At 44.8% G+C, this 21,847-nt stretch overlaps 1 protein-coding gene across 2 annotated transcripts; it reads right to left on the bottom strand.

Annotated features, from left to right (window-relative positions):
* Nucleotides 1-1,487: 1,487 nt before the first annotated feature.
* Nucleotides 1,488-20,923, bottom strand: ARHGAP19 (Rho GTPase activating protein 19). 2 transcript variants are annotated; one of them, XM_060274683.1, is made up of 11 exons: nt 20,865-20,923; nt 13,367-13,623; nt 9,944-10,024; nt 9,414-9,623; nt 8,885-9,111; nt 8,618-8,704; nt 7,852-7,917; nt 6,644-6,835; nt 6,421-6,519; nt 6,082-6,189; nt 1,488-3,958 (listed from the first exon to the last, which is right to left on the bottom strand). In XM_060274683.1, exons 1-11 carry the CDS (start codon nt 20,915-20,917, stop codon nt 3,950-3,952), a joined length of 1,389 nt encoding a protein of 462 aa, XP_060130666.1. In that variant the 5' UTR covers nt 20,918-20,923; the 3' UTR covers nt 1,488-3,949. The 2 variants fall into 2 exon arrangements, with proteins under 2 accessions (XP_060130666.1, XP_034989929.2); XM_035134038.2 differs by lacking the exon at nt 20,865-20,923 and adding an exon at nt 15,251-15,310 and having other exon boundaries at nt 1,488-3,756.
* Nucleotides 20,924-21,847: the final 924 nt, after the last annotated feature.

Raw genomic sequence — 21,847 nt, 5'->3', positions numbered from 1 at the left:
GTGTGGGCCCCATTTTGCTTGGCTTGAGGAATCTGGAGCAGTTTGCCGTTTGTATCAAGTGAAGGCAATGAAGAAAATAAATCACAGGGCCCCATCTGCTAAAACAGAGAAAACTGGCCAAACCAAGAATGAGAATAGCAGTCCTTTGCTCCATCACCTCTCATGTCACAATCCCTTTCACCTAGGTACCAGCTGATCATGCTAAGGTGTGTAGACAGGAAATCTCAAGACATGGATGAGCAAATAGCTCCCTCTTCTGGCTCTGTAGCAGAAGATTTTTCCTCTCTTTCCCGAGAATAAAGTAGAGTTTGCTTAGATTTTAATATCGGAGAAAGGGAATTGGCAGATGAGTATCAGGTCCTTCCACCCAGTTATTGACAGACACTTGCATGCATGGGAAGGCAACCAGGTTTCACATCCTATCATCACTGCTGCCATGACTTTTCAAACTCTCACAAAATTTCATTTTCCAGGAAAAATAGCTTTGAGACCTTTCCCAAGGTCAGTCTCCAGGGAAGTAGTTTGAGTTCAGGATCTCTCCGATTCCCTTAGTTTTGACTGTCAGCACATGGCAACAAATAACTTCTCTGGGTTTTAGCAATGTTAATGCTTCAGAAGTAGCATTGGCTACATGGGTTGGCAGAATGCAGTTATTGGTAGCTTGCTGGATGATTGCAAGGCATAGCCTCTTCCCCATCACTTTGTTCTGAAACAACTTGGATGTTCTGTAGATTGGTATTTCTACGCACAGGTTATCCCAAGGCATGGCACATTAAGCAGTTTGCAATTCAGAGCTGACTGGGAGCTGCCTTGAGCCAGAGAAATGGTGCAGCTAATCCAACATTGTCTAGGCTGACTGGCAGTGGCTCTCCAGGGGTTTTCAACAGGGGTCAATGCCAGCAGAAAGCCTAACTATGCCTTCCCCTCTGATTAAGCCTTGTGGAGAAGTGGGGTGGATTTTGACTGCATCGTTGTCTTGGTTCTCTACTCCATTAACTCAGTCCATGGGAAGAACCTTCTTTCCATAGTGATCATCTAACACAGGCTCCCTCTTTCCCCAAATGTCTTTTCAGAAGCCCTTCTAAAGCAGAGATGGGGAACCAGTGACCCTCTAGCTGTTAGTGGACCACCATGCCCACCATCCCTGACCACTGGCTGTGCTGGCTAGAGCAGATGAGAGTTGTCCTCCAGTAACAGAATGGAGGGCCACAAGTTTGCCCATCCATTTTACAATGTCTGTGAGGACTAGTGTGATGCATACTTTCTATACCATTGTGGAATACTGGGCCAGTAATGGGAAGAAGAGCAAGAGGAAAAGAAGTGGGTTGCTGATAGTTGGAAGGGGACAGGCACAGGAGTCCCCTGATCAAGTCCAGCTCCAGAAGTACAAACTTTTAAAGTCATTATGCTTATGGTAACAGACTCTCTGTCTCTTAAATCCAATCACCATTCTGCATAAAAAATAAAATTAACCAAGAGCCTGTTAAGAAGGCACCAATAACCACCAGTATTTAATGTAGGATTTTCACATTAACAGCGGGCAATACACCACAAGAAACAACATATTATTTTACTTACATTACTACATTGCATAAATAAGTAAAGGTTGTCCACACAAGGATAAGTTAAGAGAACAGTAAAACATGAAAAACAATGGGGGCAGTCCTGCTTTCACTTACAATACCGCTAAGATTTGGATGACACAAGCTTAAGATCTAGAGTAGCCAAAACTGGTTTTGCCCACTATGATTGCTTCCCCTAACATTTTTTGGGCACTTTTCAGTCTTGTCTATGACCTCCCAAGTGTTAGCAGCTTTCTACTTCTTTGGCTGAAGCTCCATACCAGCTTGGGGGTTGGGGAGATGAGGAACATAGAAGCAGCTAACCTGTGAGTCTCCAGATGTGGTGGGACCCCAAATTCTTTATCAGCTGCAGACCATATGGCTACTTGTTGTGGGTGACAAGAGGTCAAGTTGAACAACACCTGGAAGGCTACAGGTTACCCATACCTGCTTTAACAGGGGTGTATACATCTCTACACATCAGAAGGCCGTTTGACAGGGTCCCTGACACAGATTTAGGACTCTTTTTAGAATAATAAAAAGCTCAATCCTCACATATTTAGGAAATTAAAATATACAGTGCTTTTGCAAAAGCCTTTGAGCCAAATCTCTCTGAGACTAAGGCAGAAGCCAGTTATCAGGAATAGTAAGTGGCCCCTCCAGATGTTGTTCAACTCAGCCACGTTAGCTGCGGCTGATGAGAGTGTACTGGTAATAAGTGGGAGTTTTAATAGGCGTTTTGTCCAACACAACTTGGAGGGCCACAGGTTTACCACCCCTGACCCAGAGAGACACTTCTTCCTTTGGGTGCAGGGGAAAACTTAGCAAATATAGAGCTGCAAATAGCTGTATTGCTATAACCTTGCACCACCTTCCCACCTGCCCTCTTCTCGTTGATGGAAGGAAACAGGAACATTTCTTTTATTCATCTTGACAGCCTCTCCTCCTTTCCAGGGAGTGAGTCAGTTAGCCTTCTGCATTTCCAAGTTCCTCTCTTTCAGTGCATTTTCAACAGTCATTAAACTGTCAGCCCCCTGTCCTGCCTGAGCAATGTACATCAGAGCCTGGGCCACAGACAATGGGAATGTGACAGGTAGGGGGCAGTGAAACAGACTCCATCAGGCAGAGCCTCAGCCAAAACGCTGTCTTGACAATCAGTGCTGACAGACGAATAATTGTAGCAGGCAGAAGGCAAGTGTCTGTGGCAACAGAACTGGCGGCCTTTTGAGGGGAGAAAGATGTAATCACATTGCAGGTGATTCACGAGACATGCTAGAATTCAGACAAGGAGCCCTTGGGCTCTTATTTTTTTTAAGGGGCAGTTTGCAGAAATTATTTCCTGCTACCGCTGCTCTTAAATGAGGGACCTGTGGCTTTCCAGATATTGCTGGACTACAACTCCCAATCATCCCCAAGAATAGGACATGCTGGCTGGGCTAACTGGAGACTGAATCCAACAACATCTGGAGTGTCACAGGCTCCCCGCATCCCTGGTTTAAGATGTTCGGATACTTCCGACGCTGGGATTTGTGACAGATGAGCCACAGGCCTGAGGGAGATCCCTGCAATCTGGGAGAGGCAGCTAAGAGCACAGCTACTTCTCAAATCCCATCAGTAACCACAACAGAGAGACTTCCATACAAAGAGATGCCGAGATGAGCCTAGCTGCCAAGGGGATCTGAAAGCTTGACTCTACTGTGGATGCTAATGGGAATTGCAGGGGTAAAAGAAACAGTGTGTGTACACACTAAAAGCCAAAATCAAAAAACAAACAAACACCAGCCACAAAACAGGACAGTGTAAGCCAAGTCCCAAAGAATTGTTAGGAAGATGGACAGCTCAGAGAACAAGGCATACAAAGCAACCTCTCCAAAGAGAGGCTATACTGCAGACACTGTCCAGTCCATTCTCAGGCTAGACAAGTGGTTGAATAGTGGTTTCCTCATGTTCAATGGAAGAGTCTGTTATTCTGGCAGACACACAGTTGTAGGCCAGGATCCAATAAGTGAGGTTAGAGGGATAAGCGAGTCCTGACTCACAGCTTGGGAGTAGCAGGCATTATCCACAGAGCTGCAAGTCTTTGCTGTGTGTGTATATATCTCTATATATAGAGAGAGAGAGACCATTGAGTGGATCTTCAAATGGAAGACTCCTTCGTCGAGGAACCATGGAATCGAGTATATTTACGGGAGTCCTGTACCAGAAGGAGAATAATTAGTACATTTGTACTGAGCTGTGCTTGCAAGCATTAGGAAAGGACAGGAAGCCACGAACACATTTCACCCCATTACACGTCTACTTCCTGTTGAGAAGACCAGATTTAAGGCCAAGGAGCATTTTCATCCACTCTTCTAGCTTGGTTGCTTCTCTGCACATCTTCCTTTCATTCACGGATGCTGCCAACAGAAATAGCCTATTCAAGGCACTTTGAGGACTAACAATAACACTTTAACTTGATTCACTAGTTTTATCTGTCAGATAAAAGTTAACCATTCTGACAGCAGCTTCTTGGTCAATTCTTGGCAATGAGTTTAGGCATCAAGCTATAGACACACATCACACACTTAAAAAGAATATTTGCAGTGTCTGTGTCACAATGGGTCAATGTGTCTGAATGTTAACCAGAGGGTTGATGGTTCAAGCACACCCAGGGATGACTGTGGGCAGGATGCCTGCATTGCATGGAGCTGGACCAGATGACCCTTGGGATTCCTTCCCACTCTACAATTATATGATTCTATGATTCTAAAAGGCAGGTCTGTAAGTCCATAGGTTTCATACCAAAAAGGAGAACATGAGATTGCAAGCTGCTGCTGCTTATACTGTACATGGTAATGTATACATATAGAATTGAATTCCCCTTTCCTATCCTCAAGGGACCTAAGACTTGCTCAAATCACATTGATGGCTGGAGAGGAAGCAGGTTTCTGTAACTAGGGAAGATGAGAAAACTCTAACCTCTGAACCTTGCTGTCACTCTCTAAGATAGGATGATTCAGTTGCCAGCAACTGGCCTGCCTAAATTCAAGTCAACTTCTAACATGATCCTACTCATGCTGCATAGATTTACTAGCCTGTCGTGTCACACACTTGTCTGCCAAACTTCTGGAAATTAAGCTGCTGCAGAAAAAAATATGGAGCCTTAATTGAGAAGGAAGGAGCATCCAAATGCAAAAATGGCCATCAGCCAATAGGAGCAGAGGCATCAAGTTCAATTCCCCAGATTTGGAAAGGAAAGAAACAGCCTTTTGTTACACTGGGAAAGAAAGAGTTCAACTACCTAAGAGCAACAGGGCAGATGGGCTCAGTCCTACACTGGCTCAGGGGTTACAGGATTCAGTGGAAACCCTGTTGCACTGGAAGAATGCCACATGTGTCACTGCCACAACAGATATGCTGGCAGAACGCTCAGCCAGTGACATATCTGGAAGGCGTCACAGCTATGGGCAACAGAGACAAGCAGCACTTATGCTGGATCCCATACCACTTCAATACACATCCATGTCAACATCAACAGTACATCTTTATACCAAACATGGCACAGAAAATTTCCCTTCCAGTTGCTCCTCTGTAGGGTTGGCTACTCAGCACAAAAACTCTACTGGGATGACTGGTTAGTAACCATGTACATGCCTCTTTATCTTTTCAGATCCACTCTATCGAGTGCCATTCAATAAAAAAATCAATGTTCCGTAACTGTTGAATCAGGTTCAAGTGGTCTTAGGATGCAACTATTGGAAGGAGGGTGGATAGGGAGGTTGGATGTGACTTGGGACTCCCCCACTTCCTGTTTCCTCTGGCTCCACAGATGGGTCACTGAGAATGCACGAGGGGGCTGAGCGTTGCTGCCAGGGGATATGAGGCAGTCAGTGAGGGAAAGGATGCTACCCAGAAGGCAGAGGCCATCAGGCACAGGGTGGTTGGGGGTTGGTTCTATGGGCTGCCAGGGATCTGAGGCTGGTGTGCAACAATGTGGGGTAGGGTATTTGAGGTGCTGGATCCCTTCCTGCAAGGCTGCCTGGGGCCTCTTGGGTGCCGTGCTACTGAGGCTCACATGTTGGGATGCTGTGTATCGAGGAAGCATGGTGGTAGCTAGCATGGCTCCACTTGAAAGTCAGCCAGTGTGGTTTGCCTCTGGGCAGCGTGGGAGGTATCATTTCTACCACATTCTGGAACTGATGGACAATAGTAGTGTTCCCAAGGAAGTTGGGGTCATGGCTGGTGTCTCCCCCCTCCATTCCCCACTCATGTCCAGGGTTGAGCATGTACTGCATTTAGTAGCCATTCCACTCGCATAGCAATGGCATATTCCAGACCCCAACATCAACACAGCTTAGGCTGCTCCGTTAGTCATGCGAGTGATGCATCTAGAGCTTTGGGCCTATTTCCAGACTCCCTGTTGTGCTCAGGATAATTTAGGGAGCCACATCAGTGCAGACAGATATGAACTGCAGGCAACCCCCTTCATGAACCAACCCCATTATGAGTGCACAGTGAGTGTTCTTCCAGCTGGCCTTACCATGCTAACATTCTCCTTGCTGCCGTGCTTCTGCTCTTTCATGCCCGATTCCAAAACTGCACCCTTCCCTTTTTTATCCAAAGACCCTTGACTCCCCAGCACCTTACGCTGTATGAAAAAAAAGGAAAACACCGGGGCTGTGACTGGGGGAGGAAAAGAAAAAGGCAACAGAACAAGAATAGGGCTTATTTATGGAAGCCTGAATATGTACACCCCATGCCATCAGAAAGCTTATGCACCTGGACAGCAGACAATATGCCCGATACGTACACCAGTGAGAAGTGACTTAAGCAGCACCACTACAGTGGAAGTTACTGCTAATGGTAGAAAGATCCTTACCTTGATTAAGCCACTGAAGGAACGAGTGCGAGCCCGCTTCTGGGTCCGGGGTGTGGATGCACCTGCCTGAGGAGTGAGAGCTTCAGGGTGCTTCTGAAACTAGAACACACATTTTATAGCATGATTAGTTCTGCAGCATTGCCCATCTGTCCTAAAGATCGATCCTGGTTCCCACAAAGCCCCATTCATGCCTCTTTGCTCCAGGCAATTACTCAAGTTCTACCTGTTGAATGAGCTTCTTTTTCTTGGCAGAGTCTGGCATATTATGAACATGGTGGAAGAGCTCTTTCAGTGCTTCTTCTGTATGTTGCTGGGTGTCTTCTTGGTGGGCAGAGGGATCCACCAGTCCTCGCTTCTTGAATTTCAGAAGCTGAAAGTCTTTGAAATTCCGGGGCACAGGCAAGTCCAAGTCATCCTGCAAAAATTCAGAAGAACACTCTGCACTTCAGGCTGTTTTGTCTTATAAAGACCATTAGCACCCCACTCCCTATCTTGTCTTTCATCACACTAATAAAGGTAGCCTGAGCTTCATATCCAGTAGCAAAGCCAGACCTGGGTACACAGCTGAGGGCCTGATCTTTTCCTCTCTCCCCAATAATGCATGTGCTACACTAAATGTTGTCCTATTTTTGACAGTGAAATGAGAATTTGTTCCGTTCTCTAGAATTTTAGCATAACTAGAACACATTTTATTAGAGGGGATATGTAGCAGTCCAAGTGGCAAAATTGGGGTCTAATTAACGGTTTTTCTGCCTTGCTAAGGAATGGATTCCCCTCAAAGAATCCCTTATTGGAAATTCTCATGAACACAGCGGCGTCGCTAGCCTTCTGTCTGCCCAGGGTGGCAAACCCGAAGGCACCCCGCCGGGGGGCGGGGCGTCCGTCACGCGTCATGACGCACGCGTCGCACTACGGAGCGGGTTGCCGGGGGGCGGGGCGTCCGTCGCCTGGATCTGAGGATCCCGATGCTAGAGCGGCGCTGCCAGCAACCCGCTCCGTAGCTCGCTGACGCCCCTCGCCGCTCCGCCTGAGTAGGAAGAAGCACAAAGTGCGCGGCAAGCCTATCCATAGCACGCTCTGTGCTTCTTCCTACTCAGGCGGAGGTAGAGCGGCAAGGGACGTCAGCGGCCGCCGCTGACGCTGCTCTCTGGCCCGCCCCTTGCCTCCGCCCCACCAGAAAGAAGTGAGGGGCGAGGCCAGCAACATTGGGGCCTCCGCAATGGTGGTCGCACTGCCGCCACGGTAGCAGCAGCCATCGGTGGAGGTGGCAAGAGGGCGCCGCGCTGCCCCCCGCAGAGTGGAGCCCAGGGCCCCCCATCCCCTATTGTGACACCCCTGCATGAAAAAACTGTTTTAGTCATCAGTTTGCTGACCTGCTGGTGCCCATGTTGGGTGTTCCCTTCCACGACCAATGTCATGGACTGCTCTTACCTTTGAGGCATGTGTTCTGGAGTCCAAGTAATGCAGCCTTGCACATTCCCGGATATATGAGGGAGCCTTGGAAGGAGAGTGAAACAGAAGGAGTCAGAGACAATTAAGCCGAAGTCTCCCCAACTCTGAGGTTCCATCCTATAGCAGTTGCTCCAGGCACTCACTCCGCCAGACCAGCAACTTCATATTTGAATGTAATCCATGCAAAATCTTCTGAAGTGTGCTTCCTTTATAGGTAGGAGGGTTACCCAGGGCAAACATTCAGTCCTTTACCATCTCAGATAGGTTGTATGCTCCCAGATGCTTTAGGAGTCTTACTTTTTGACAAATGTGAACCTGCCTAGTTTTCTAGATATTTTAGCCATTAATAGGGATATTTATTAAGCTAAATAGCAAAGAGGGACAGATGAGGACCCAGAGAGCAGTCTCAGAGGCTATGATAGCAACTGATCAGGAAAGGGGCACTATCTGGTTAAGGCAGAGTTTGGCACGGTAACTACAAGGACACTCACATGTGCAGGATAGTTTGCCATTTAGAATAGGAGGCCTTGTTTTCACATATCAGTGCCACTTGTGATCTACCCAACAAAGGGAGCAGGCACAGTACATGGCACCTCCAAGGAAGTAATAGATAAAAAGATGTCAGGCTTGACAGTGTCAGGACTGTGCACAGAACATATTTTCCCCCAGGAGGGGACAGCCTGAGACATTCGCTAAGCAGATACTGAAAGAGAAAGAGATTGTCCCTTCCTTTTGCAGCACCTACCTTGAAGAGCTTCTGCGAGTGCTTGATCATGAAAGCCATCCCGTTATTTAGCTTGGAAATGTTTTCCTGTAGGTCACTGGCAGTCACCTGGCAATAGTGGGAAACACCAAAGCAGGATTGTTAGAGTGTAGGTAAGATGCAAGCTCGCTGGTAAAGGTAGGTTTGTTTTCAGGAGTCAGGACACAGCAGCCAAGCTGGGAAAGGACAGATGAACTCCTTCCCAGCCTGGTTTTTTGTACTGCTGCCTAAAAATCTAACACCACTTACATTTCGAGGCCACAAAATGTGAGGTGAAAACATAAGAGCCAGGTTATGAGCTGACATCTTGTTCCTGTCCTGCTTTTTGGCTGTCTGATAAAGCAGATCCAACAGCAATTTGAGAAGGCTGCGATTGGGGGCTGGCAGGATCAAGAAGAGGAGCTGCAGTGCTTCAATCTGACGCTGCTTATCGGGTATGTTGGTCTTGTTGCCCTTGTCATCAAACTGCATCAGATCTATTAACATGAAAACATCTCAAGAAACTTCAACTGCACACACATTTCAGGAAACTATACACTATTTAATGAACTGCCCCTTCCCAACTTGCCATCACACTCCTTTGCACTCTTCCCTTCCTCAGCACAATCAGAAATCCCAAAGGTTTCTTGCTTATATATTCCTATTATAACATGGACAGAGAAAGTAGGCCTTTCTCTAATCTTAACCCAATAGCTTTACCACTGAACAAGACAAACCCCAAGTTATTGATGCTGACATCCTGTGGGCCAGTTCCCACTTCCCTCCAAGGCTGACTCACCTGAAATTTTGAGGTGTGCATGGAAATGTTTATGGGTTAACAAAGGCTCTGGTAATTCCCCCAAGAACATCTTCAGCAGAGTGGCCACATCATTGGAGTGAAACTCCCCTGAATCCAAGTCAATTTCTGTCCCACTGTTCAAGGCTTCTTTCAGGTTCTGCTGCCTGGTACTGTTTCCTGGCACTCGGAACAAGCCTTCCACCCGCAGATCTGTAGCATGGGAAGAAAGACAAAAGGGGTATCAAGAATATGTTAGATAAAATGTTGTCCTTTTCTAGTATACTGTATTGACAAAGCTTCTTAACCTTTTATACTTTCCTTTTCTTCCTGCCACATTATCTGAACATCCTACAGGGGTCTAGTACAAAAAAATCACTAAGCATTTGATATGGGGGTGGGAGGAAAATAGTGTCTAGAATCACATAGCTCCTAGGACTTCCTCAGCTCAGAAGTGAGTTAAATCTGTGCCCCCAGACCAGTCCACTATCCGTGACTAAACAAAGACAGAAAGGAAACCACAAACCACTTACTCTTATGCAGATACTCTATCAGTTGAGATATTTGAGCAATACCTTCTTCAGTCAGTGGAGTTCCAAAAACCACTCCTTTCTCTAGAGGCGAAAAGGAGGAGATAATGAGTAGCCAACATCATCAACTGTTGTAAGACCCAGAAATGTGTAAGCATTTCCATACTATACTGAAAAGACAGAATAAAAAAGACCCAGTTCACACTGTGTGTTCACTTCGACCCTTTCTCTTGCAAATGCAACTCCTCATCTCCTTAGGTTAAAAAAAAGCAAATAAAAAACTCTTATTGTGATCTGGAAAGGGAAGTATGCTGTAAAACAGATACTTGGGTTTTCTAAACTTGGATCTGTTTCAAAATGACCCAAAGGAACAGATTCCACAGAAGAATAGGAAATATATAAAAACTAACTTCCTGGAGCAAACCCAAAGTCCATCTTGACAAACGTTCTGTTTCCAGCAGGCCTAATTGAACATTTCATAACAATGATGGTCTTCCCTATTTGTCTCCATCATAGGAATTCATAGGTACACAGCCTCAGCACATGGAACTCCATTTAGATACCTGTAGGCCGATATGTTTCTGCTATCAGCTCTAAGTCAATGTTTCAACTTTAGCCAAATGCAGGGCATCCTGAGTCAGCTAAGTGCAACATGCCAGCTTCAGGCCATCTCTTGATGCTTGGTCCTCTGCCAAAGGCAGCATATAATCCCACAAGTTGCCCAGCTATAAGTTTTCAGCTACATAAAGGATTTCATCACACCTTCTCCCTCCATGCTGGTTGGAGTGGCTGCAATATTTACTTCTGCAAAACCCAATGTCTGTACAGGAGGAAAAGGTCAAAAGAAACTTGTCCCTTGGACCCAGGTTTCACAATTAACCCACAGTCCAATATCTGGAAACTCCTATGAAGCAGAAGAGCACCTTGAGCTGTGCAGAATACTAGTAAGTATTTTTGTAAGCTTGTAGAGGCTTGCTGTATTTAGCCAAATTTCTTATTTGTTCAGGGGGAATCCTAAAGTAGCATCTGCAGAAACCAAGGAGGTGTATAATCAGACAATTAACAAGATTGAGCTGCAATAACAAATATACTTAAGTGAGGTGAGGTGAGAGGTAAAGGGATGCAGGCACCACATAACTGCTAAGTTATCTGGGCTTCATATTTTGCTGATATATTTCATGGGCTACATCATGAAAGCAGAGCGCATACTCGGCTTATATCTTTAAACACTGTGAATGAATCCAGTGAATCTAGGAGCACAATGATTTAGTATTACTGAAGTTACTGATCAGCTCCTGAAAATAATTGTGTGTGTGTACACACACAAACATCATGCCATGGCTTTCTATGAAGGTAATTGCCAGGCCAATCGGAACAATAAAAAAACTGAAAATACAGGATTCAACTATGAGGGGGGGAAAGGATAAGATCTTAGACATTTGTTGTAGAATACACTCTAACTGGCTACATTAGATATGCCAAAGGTCCTGTTACAAGTGCATAGTTGAAATCTGAATATCTGCCCAAGCCAGACACAGCAAGCAACTCCTGTTAGCCAAGAAATTAACTGCAATCAAGACTGACTTTATTGTTTTCTCCTCATAGTATTGGTTCCCTCCACCTCTCATCTCCCTGCAGTTGAATATTTTACTCTTGCTGTTCAAACTCATTAACCACCAGCTCTATTACCCTATAATATGAATATTCAATAAAACCTGTCAGTTAAAAAACCAGCTTTAATTGAGCATTGCTTTTCTTAGTTTTCCATTTACTTCTCACCCCACTTCCTCTCACTTTTCCAAATCCATGCTGGTTTCAATAGCAACATGAACTCTTATGAGTTTTAAAAACTTGTTGTTTTTCTATCACCAAGTATATGTATTGTTACAAAGTTACCTGAAACTTCATACATATAGGCTGTAAAGCAGGCATGGCCAAACTTGGCCCTCCAGATGTTCTGGTACTACAACTCCTATCATCCCTAGCTAACACGACCAGTGGTCAGCATCTCTAAGCAACATCATGGGAACATTGCTCTTAGCAGCTACATAGGTCTAGTTAAGACTTTGAAGAGGAGATACAAATAAGGGTACAGTGGTACCTCTGGTTACAAACGCTTCAGGTTACAGACTCCACTAACCCAGAAATAGTACCTCGCGTTAAGAACTTTGCTTCAGGATGAGAACAGAAATCGTATTTCGGCGGCACGGAGGCAGCAGGAGGCCCCATTAGCTAAAGTGGTGCTTCAGGTTAAGAACAGTTTCAGGTTAAGAACGGACCTCCGGAATGAATCAAGTTCTTAACCAGAGGTACCACTGTATCTTCAAAGGGAACCGAGACTGAGAGCCAGCTGAAGCAGGAGAGTTTAACTATAGGAATCCTCTTGCCTGCTAGTAGCACAGAATGACCAGCTGACCAAAGAATTAAACATAAATGTTTTACAAGTATGCACGGGAGCACAACATTCATCCAAACCTGGCACACCCAAAAGTGTAGGCAGCACAATGGGAGGAAGAGGGTACACCAGTTGACAGTGATTGCTTTTCTAGGAGAGATATAGGGCATAGACTACACTGCTCAGACTATTTGCTCATCTAGAACTGAGTAGGCTATTTGTCTGGCTGGCAGCAGCTGTCCAGGATCTCAGGCAAACATTTTTCACATTACTTTAAACTGTAGATTCCAGGGATTATATGTGGAACCTTCCAAATGCAAAGCGCATGCTCTTTCACTAAGCAAAGGTCTCTCCTCAGCTCTCCTATTCCAGATGAAACAAGAGGCACAGGCCATTACTATTGCAGCTGTACGTAGTAAACTACCCCCAAAAGTGGATCTCATGTTGTGGGCAGGCATCTTTGCACACCACACCCTCCTCACTCTCTGCTGCTTTCCACCTCCTCTTCCCACCCTCCATAGGAGCACACACCCATGCAGTTTCCCCCTTTCTGCTTCAGGACTTTTTTTTGCATATACAGTACTACCTTCTAGCATGGGTGGTACCATTTTCGCTACAGAAACAACAGCTTTTTCCTCCATAAGAATGGAATTGAAAGGTCCGAATGACGCATGATCACGCACAAGGCGCCAAACCCAGAAGTAGCCCTGAAGCATCATAAAGATGTCCTGAAAAGGAGGAGAATGGGGGTGGAACAGGGTGGGGGTAGAATGGGCTTACGCATGCTTCGCCAACACGCGCAGGGATCCAGAACTGAACCCCCATGTAAAATGAGAATTGCCTGTACTGCCCATCTTATTTCCTTTTAATAAGGGGGTGATCTGCACTGTACTTGGACCAGAAAAGTTTTCACATACTTCCTTGGAGTTGTTGCCACATATGTGGGACACTTAGCAGAGGCTGTACTCAGGATACCAAGGCTCAACATCAAAAAATTAAGGGGAAAATGTTAGCCAACACATCAGGCTCACCTTTGCGTTTCAGAGACATCAGGGAACGGAAAAACCCTGAGGATGTGCCAGGCAACTGAGGGTCCTCCTGTCCCATCAACTGGGCTAGCTCTGCTCCAGGTAGGTCAATCAGCCGGGTGATGTTACTGACCACAAGCTCTGTGAATGCCTCAGGTTTCTCATGTCGCAGCTTCTCCACAAAGAAGTCTGGATTGAAGATGATCTGATGCCGCTGAAGGGAGGACTCATTGCAGATAACTAAACTGCAAATGGCATCACTAGGGAGAGAAACAAAGATACATTACTTTGGGAGACATGCTTAACACAAATTAAAATATTCAGCTACGCAGGAGCTACCTGCAGACCTGGGGTGGGGAACCTATTTCAGCCCGAGGACAGCATTCCCTCATGGACAGTCTTCCTGGGAACCACATACCAGTGGAGGGTATATCCACCACGTAAAAGTTTCTAAAACACACACACAATATGCCCAATGCCCTGCAGCAAGGCAAGAAAGAGATGTTACAATAATTAAGAATAGGTTCAACCTAGATAAAAGCACTTGAGGATGCAGGGCTGGTGACAGGCTTTGGCAGAGTCCTGAAAGCTGAACAGAGAGGCTTGGAGGGCCACAGTTGATCCCTATGGCCTGAGGCTTCTTATCCTTGCTGTAGATACTAGTATAACATGTATAAATCAAGTCAGGTGGGGCTGACCAGATAGCACACCATCTAGCAATCAATCAAGTACAACCTGCAGATAGTCCTTCAGCATGGTCTCTAACTATTTGGAGGGATGCACTCACCTGTCATATTACACATCAGACCCTACAGATGGCCAGACCTTATGACTGGCCAAAGTTTGGTATAAGGATCCTAATCAAAATACTTAACAAAAAGACCAACAATTTAACGTACATTCCAAATTACTAAGTGTGTATGAAAATAATCTAGAACAGATTTGAGGTAGAGATTGCATCATCTTCTGAGATGTGACATTCTGTGCCAGGTTTATCTCTATGCAAAGAGAGCAAATTCCCATTTTATGAGGGGGTTCAGTTGGACTCAACAAATATAATTATCTGTTTTCTTAGAGGTGAAGTATTATGAAAAATTTGTTGCAAGTCAAACATTTAAAGACATTTCTGAGATAACGTACCCAACACACAAGAAGAAAGGCTGTCACATGAATTTAACCAAATTATCTCTTATGCACTTGAATGCCGTAATGCAGTGGAATATTTTTACCAAGATTACCTGAAAGCCACCCCCTGGTAGGTAATACCCTGCTGCAGTGCCAGTCTAGGGGTGAGTTGTATCTGGACAGTAGGTTCTGAATAATTGGAGCAATTAAGTTGGCAAAATCACTCCAAAAGCAGCAAAGCATGGAGAAGTACTGCTTTCTCCAGCCACTTGGTGAGTTGGCTGCCAAGTGCAGTCTGATTCCAGTGCTGCTCAGTAGACTTCCCTGCAGTTTGACGTGCTTAACAAGCCGAGGACAAGATGGAGCAGTTCAGCTCAAGCAGCTGGGAATGACTGTCGATTGACCTCCCACTTGCAGCACATTCTGCTGTCTTATACATGTCAGCCCAGGCCAGCTCCACCACTAAGTACGTTTTGTCCAAAACACATTGTAATCTAATTAGATCCAACTTCTCTCTACTTGCTTAATGTGGTAGTTAGCATCTTCACCCAAGAAAACTGATCACAGAAAAGCTATGCCAGTTATTCACCCTCCCCTCCCCTGTGTCCCAGTAATGATCTAGAGACATTAAGGAAAATCCACTGAACTAAATCTGACTGTCATTCATGCAATACCTGCCTATTTGTGGGGTTTCAAATCTAAACTTCTAGGAAATCTGATAGCCCCTATTACTTAATAAACACAGAAAATCAGATCGCTTACACAAGTGCAGAAAGCTTCTGATGAGGCATTGGGAAGCAGAGACACAGCGAGAATAACTTGCTCCTTGTTTTCAGAAACAGATCTGCCTGCTCCAGCACAGCCTATGCAAATTCCATGCACACTAAACAACACAAAGACTCATTTATTAGCCCTCTTGGCACAAATGCATCAACCTTGATATGGAGCCAGAGCAGAACTCAAGCTAACCAACTTCTTCTCCACTTATCCTACCCCACAGAAAGTGACAGATGGAACGCTAGGCATGTCACCTCCATCAGACTTGAACACTGAATGGAAAAAAGTGCCCTTGTCATAGTCATTGACAGACTCTGCCCATGATTTTAAACAATTGCTTTTAAGATTTCTTCAATTTTAAGCAAACCCTCACAATAGTTTTGACATCGCAGTTGAAAATAACTCTTGGACTCATGCTGGTACATTCCCCTCATTCATGTCCAGTATATCACCGCATTTTCCCTCTATAAGACGCCCCCCCCCCCATGTATAAGATGCCCATTTGGGGAGGACTCATATTTAAGTAAATGGGGGATGTATCTGTGTATAAGACACCCCCTAATTTTTGACCTTATTTTTAGGGAAAAAACCTAGTCTTATACATGGAAAAATACACATGCTATGTGTATATGCGTAGTCACACAATATATAAACTTTCATCTCTACTGACTTTCCTTCCACATCTTCTGCATAAAATTATTGTCTTTGTCTTAGTGCCTTCATGACTGTGCCCTACCTACCCTACCTGGTAGATCTGATGTCACTCGCTGCTGGAGACTTGCAAAAGCTTGCAACCTTAGCACTTAACCTCAAAATATTTTACTTCTTTCATTGACTTCACCATTCCCAGTTACTAGAAACCTTTCACACATCATCTCCGTCCAGACTTACCACACATCTACTTTTCTTTATGCAGGCCTTTGGTTGAGTGGATATCCTGCCTCCTCTTCAATTACTATCCTGTGCTGTTGTCAATTGCATTACTGATTAATTTTGTGGTTATATTTTTTGAGGTTTTAATACAATTGTACTCTTTTAGTTGTGATATTTTTCTAACCTGCCCTGGTTAGAAGGGCTGGTGAAAGGCTGGCTACAAGTAAAATAACAAAATAATTAATAAAAAGAAATCTTTTTAAAATCTCCCCTTTTCATTTTTTCACTCCCCAGTGTGTAACTACATTTGATGTACATTGCATAAGATCGTGGGGCAGCCCGCCTCCATCATTTGTTGTCTTTCCCACCCCCAATTTATTTTTAAATTTTATTTTAGTTACTCTCAAAAACCTAACAATCAAAAGAAAACAATGCCAAAAATAATTAGAGGTTACATTCCACCTCTTCTTCTTGCCTTTTTCTCATCTGAAACCAGCCTGAAGGATCTTTGGAGTACAGTTTTCCCCTTGTTTTAATTCTTTAATCTCCCATGCATTTGGGGTATACTGTAACAAAGAAATGGGCTTGCAGTCCATTTATTGTCTTGCCCTGACAACTAAAATCCAACCCAATTTTATGATTAGAGACCTCACAGTTGGAAGCAGCCCTAAACCCCCTTATTCCATGCTACATTTTACTGGGCTTTGTAATTTTGAAAGGTCACTTTATCAGCAACACTCCCCCGCACAAAAATATGCCTGCCTATTATTAACGCTAATGAAATGGAAATGCGAGACAGCACATGCAGTTAGAACCCTTCTCAGACAGCCCAGTCATGCACAATAGAAAAAGCCCTGTACTGCAGCCATGTTAAAGGAGGAGGATGTGTACAGCCCACTCCCACAGTTTGCATAATATTATAAAAGAGCAGTTAATGGTGTGGGCAGGGGGAGCAATCTTGTTTGCTTTGCAGCTTGGATTCTCTGCTTTTATCACCATAGTATTGCAATCAACAGTGCAATAACCTTCAGTGTTGCTGCTTTACCCCCTCTATATTCTTTCCTTCCAATTAGAAAGTGGGTGTCCAGGAGAAGGAAGAAAAGATTATTTGGTTTTTATTACCAAGGTTGAAGAAAAACCAAATTAGCAAGGGCAATGTTTTTCTCATGAAGGGGTTGGGGCAGAGGAAAGGATGAGTGACAATGCCATGAGTGAGAAGACTTTTGTGAATGGAATAAAATCCTCAAGGACTTTGATCTAGTGCCATAGCAAAACGAAGGGGAGCTGGGCTCAATAGAAAGACAGACTAATGGAATTATGTGATCGCTTTAATTGATGCAACATCTAGGCATCTTTTAGTAGCATATATTTTTTCAGTCATGCACAAGGCTGAGCCTCTGACATCTTCCAGAACTTTTAACTTGGTGCTTAGGACCCTATGCTTAAGTAACTAATACTTGAAGCTGAAATATCTGAAGAGCACCTCTAGTACGTACTGACTCGCCTTGGTTTTAAGGTCTGCAGTGTAGGTCCTACAGGTGGTTTGGGCCATGACAGAGTGGGGAGGGGGCTTGTGCAATGCTTTTCCTCTAAGATGCATCTGGCCGTATTATTGTAACCACATTGTCAGTGGGTCAAGACACATTTCTTTGCATAGGTCTTCGGGGGTACAGGATTAGTTAAGAATATGCATTCCACTGCAGTGTTGTTACTGATGTTGCTTGCTTTGATATGCTTCAATTTATGGCAAGGCATGTTACTTGTATGTAATTCAAGCTGGGATTACAGGGTGGAGTAGGCTATAAAATACATATAAAATATAAATAAGGCGAGGAACACCCACATGCATTCGAGGTAAGGCCACAGTAGAAGATGATTGTTCAGTCACGGCAGGTACAGAGGGATATTAATACAGTAAGTAGAACAGTTAATTTAACTATAAAAGATATTGCAAGGAGCAATTGGCCTATGGGGAAAATATAAGAATTGATTAAGCACAGAACAGTGTCTGCTTAACATCTAAAATATTGACAAATTGTAATCTGTGGTTTGAACAATGGTATATTTGTATCAGTGCTAGGATGCTGATGGCATCATCAACTACTGTTTGGAGAATAAGAAGCTAATAATTATTATTGTTCATGCTTTTTTGCATTTCATTTCCTCCGATTTAAATCCTCACCAACCATGTGTACATACACCTGCAACTTGGAATAACACTTCATGCATCTGAAGGATTGCAGCCCTTTAAGGTTATGCCATAAAATAAGTGTTAAGAAAACTTTCCTCCTGTAGTCTCCAAGTTCCAGAGGGTCAATATCAGAGCCTTGTAGCACCATAAAACTATTTCAAGGAATAAAGGCATTAAAAGTAATTGCAAAGAAAGGCCTTTTAACTGTGAAAGGTGGTCAGAAAATAATCTATGGAGGAACCAACTGCTTAATAAAACATGCCTGTTGTGGAGAAATGAATACTGAGTGTTCATTTTGGCATTTCTTACAAAAAGAGCCGTAGTCATGCTGTCTGTATCAAAGGCCTAAGCTAATGGATGACTTTGAAGATTACATTGTAAGATCAAACATAATTGCTCCAACTGCAGCTCCTAAAAAAAGAACTGGTGCTTCCTGAAAAATACAACAGAAAATAAACTGCAGCATTAACTCTACAGCAGACTCCATCAAGCTTGAGCAAAGAAGCCATTTAACCTACAGGATGTGATGAATAAACATGCTGAAGCCCTGAAAAAAATCAAAAGGTCACAAAGCAAGGAGGATGTTATTAAAATAGAAATTTTATTTTATTACACAAGGAACCTACCACCTTTCTTCTAGTAGTGACACAACCACTCATAGCAAAAAACAAACAAAACAAAACGGCAAAGGACTTGATCATCTACACACCACACAATGGAAACAGAATAAGTGGACAATTGCTTTATCTGAGAAACTACGGTAACTAAGAGAGTACTCGACCTGAATGATGCAACCAATATTTTGTTGTGATATGGCATCCCATTATAAAATATTCAAATAAATACCCTGATGACTGACACCCACCAATTATGCGTATAGATTTATGGGGAAATGTGACACATTAGTATTCTATTCCGGGGGTGGGGAACCAATTGTTTTGAAAATGTCTTCTGGAAAATTAAAAGGTATTTTAAAAAAGAAAATTTATTCTGACTTATTTCTTGACTGTTAACACATTGCTTTTATTTCTTGATTTATTTACATCCCACATTTTCTGCAAGGAGCTAAAGATGGCATACATACTTCTTCCACTCCCCCTTTTATCCTCACAACAAGCCTATGAGAAGGTTAGTGCTGAGAGAGGTTGACTGGCCCACAGTCACCCAGTGAGTCAAGTAGATATGCAGCCTGGTCTCCCAGATTCTAGTCCTACACTAACTAGTACACCACATTAGCTCTGTATTAACACTATTCCTTTGAAATTAGGGCAGAAACCCACACTTTGTACTTTAGGCTGACACATGGAAAGACAGTGCAGCATTGTGGCTAGTGTCAGACTAGCACCTAGGAAACCAAGGGTTCAACTCCTCACTCGGCCCAGTCACTTGTCTCTCAGCACTAACCTACTTATAGGCTTCTTGTGAGGATAAAATGAGGAAGGGGAAGAACCATGTACATCACCCTGAGCTCCTTGGAGAAAAAACTGGTACTGTATATAAATGCAATAAATAAAATAAATATCTAGATTGAAGAACCACATATCAACTGGATTGGAACTTTGACATCCTCTGCATCTCTCCTTCATCCCACCCAACAACCCCCCCCCCAAAAAAACCCTTTCCCAGTCCTGAATCACTAGGATTTCCCTTCATCAGAACGTAAGAAGAGTCCGCTGGATCTAGTCCAGCATCCTGTTCTCACAGTGGGAAACCACTGTGAGCCGAGCACAAGAGTACTCTCCCCTCCTGAAGTTTCCAGCAACTGCTACCGGTATTTGGAACCATTGCTGCCTCCAGCTGCGGAGGTATTGCACAACCACATCATGGCTAGCAGTCTTTGACAGCTCTCTCCTCCATGAATTTGTCTAATCCTCTTTTAAAGCCACCCAGGTTAGTGCCCATCACTGCCTCCTGGCAGGGCGAGTTCCATAATTTGACCAAGTGCCTCGTCTTTCATCTGTCCTAAATCTTCCAACATTCAGCTATATTGGATGCCCACGCGTTCCAGTGTTATGAGAGAGGGAGAAAACCTTCCTCTATCTATTATGCCACCCGTAATGTTATCAGATTCTTCTGTCATGTCGCCCCTTACTCACTCCCGTCGCTGCTCCACCCCAGACTTCCTCCTCGCCCAGGCGCGTCTAGAGGGAGAAGCGAGATCCCCCCTTGTTCTCCTTAGCCCCTGGGCAAAGAGCAAGAGCAGACGGGTTGCTTCAGAGCATTGCACCTCCGCTCTATGAAACAGCTTGCCCTGGAGGCAGGACCACAGGCCTCACGTCCCAAGGCCGCACAAATGCTTGAGGCACCACAGCGAAAGGCTCATATTCCCTATGTCTTGTTTCTGTCTCAGTCCAGCAGCTTTTCACTGAAGGGGGGCCGCGATTCCCTAATGCTTGCACAGCCCGTGCCATCCCCGCCCAAGGCACGCGGGCATGCAACTCTCCCTCTACCGCCCATCTCCAACCCCGCCCTCGCCTGACCCACTTCAGCTTCTCAGAGACTTCTCGCCACGCTACCTCGGCCCGACCGACCTACCTCGCCGCTCGTTTCTCTTCTCCTCTCCCCCTCAGAGCCGACCTCGCCGCCATCTCATATCTGCCGCCTTGCTTTCCGATTGGTCGCTTCAACTGCAAAAGCCTATTGGCCGTTTGCAAACTAGTCTCACCCGCCGCCGCCTCGTGACCGCGCAGCCATTGGCCTGTTCGAACACGGCAAACGCCTAACGACCATCAGGCCTGGAAGCGCCGTTGAAAACCGAGGAGGGAGGAGGAGGAGCAAACCCAATATGGGACGCTAAGCTTTCTGGGGCTTGTAGTATTCTCGGCGACATTTCCAACGCCTTCTTGATAGCTACGGGGTTATGCTGTGATCCGGTAGGCGAAAGGAAGCGTTTTCAACCCTTAGAAGGGACAGCTCTTTCCCCCTGCCCCTCGTATATTTCCTGCGCCCTTAACGAAATACAGTACTTGTCGCCATGGCAGGGAGATGCAGAGCTGGTGTACAAAAGGTCCACTTGTGTGTGAGCTCTCTGCCCTTCCAAGTTGGTAAAGGTAAAGGGACCCCTGACTATTAGGTCCAGTCGTGACCAACTCTGGGGTTGCGCGCTCATCTCGCATTATTGGCCGAGGGAGCCGGTGTATAGCTTCCAGGTCATGTGGCCAGCATGACAAAGCCGCTTCTGGCAAACCAGAGCAGCACATGGAAACACCGTTTACCTTCCCGCTGTAGCGGTTCCTATTTATCTACTTGCATTTTGACGTGCTTTCGAACTGCTAGGTTGGCAGGACTGATCAGCAAGCTCTAGGCTCTGTGGTTTAACCACAGCGCCACCTGGGTCCCCCAAGTTGGTAGGTGTCCTAATAAGGTTGCCAACTAACCATTAAAATAAGCAGGCCAGGACTGTTCTTGCGCCTTCCCCAGTAAGTCAAGACACAGAAATCAGCTAAGAAAGCAGACACATCTTTTACCCAAATATTAGAATTAAAATAGTGTAAACTGATGTGCTTGTTTCTGTAATG

Source organism: Zootoca vivipara, chromosome 5 (assembly GCF_963506605.1).
Source record: "Zootoca vivipara chromosome 5, rZooViv1.1, whole genome shotgun sequence".
In the NCBI taxonomy this organism is placed as follows: domain Eukaryota; kingdom Metazoa; phylum Chordata; class Lepidosauria; order Squamata; family Lacertidae; genus Zootoca; species Zootoca vivipara.
The sequence above is the reverse complement of the archived record's forward strand: the minus strand, read 5'-3'. Positions and strand labels throughout refer to the sequence as shown.

Coding starts and splice junctions, on each gene's coding strand:
- ARHGAP19 (XM_035134038.2), bottom strand. CDS start 15,279: ATGCCTCATCAGAAGCTTTCTGCACTTGT. Junction 6,190..6,420: donor CCTTCAGTGGCTTAATCAAG/GTAAGGATCTTT, acceptor TTTTTCATACAG/CGTAAGGTGCTGGGGAGTCA. Junction 3,757..6,081: donor GCAAGGAGAATGTTAGCATG/GTAAGGCCAGCT, acceptor CTTCTGGTACAG/GACTCCCGTAAATATACTCG.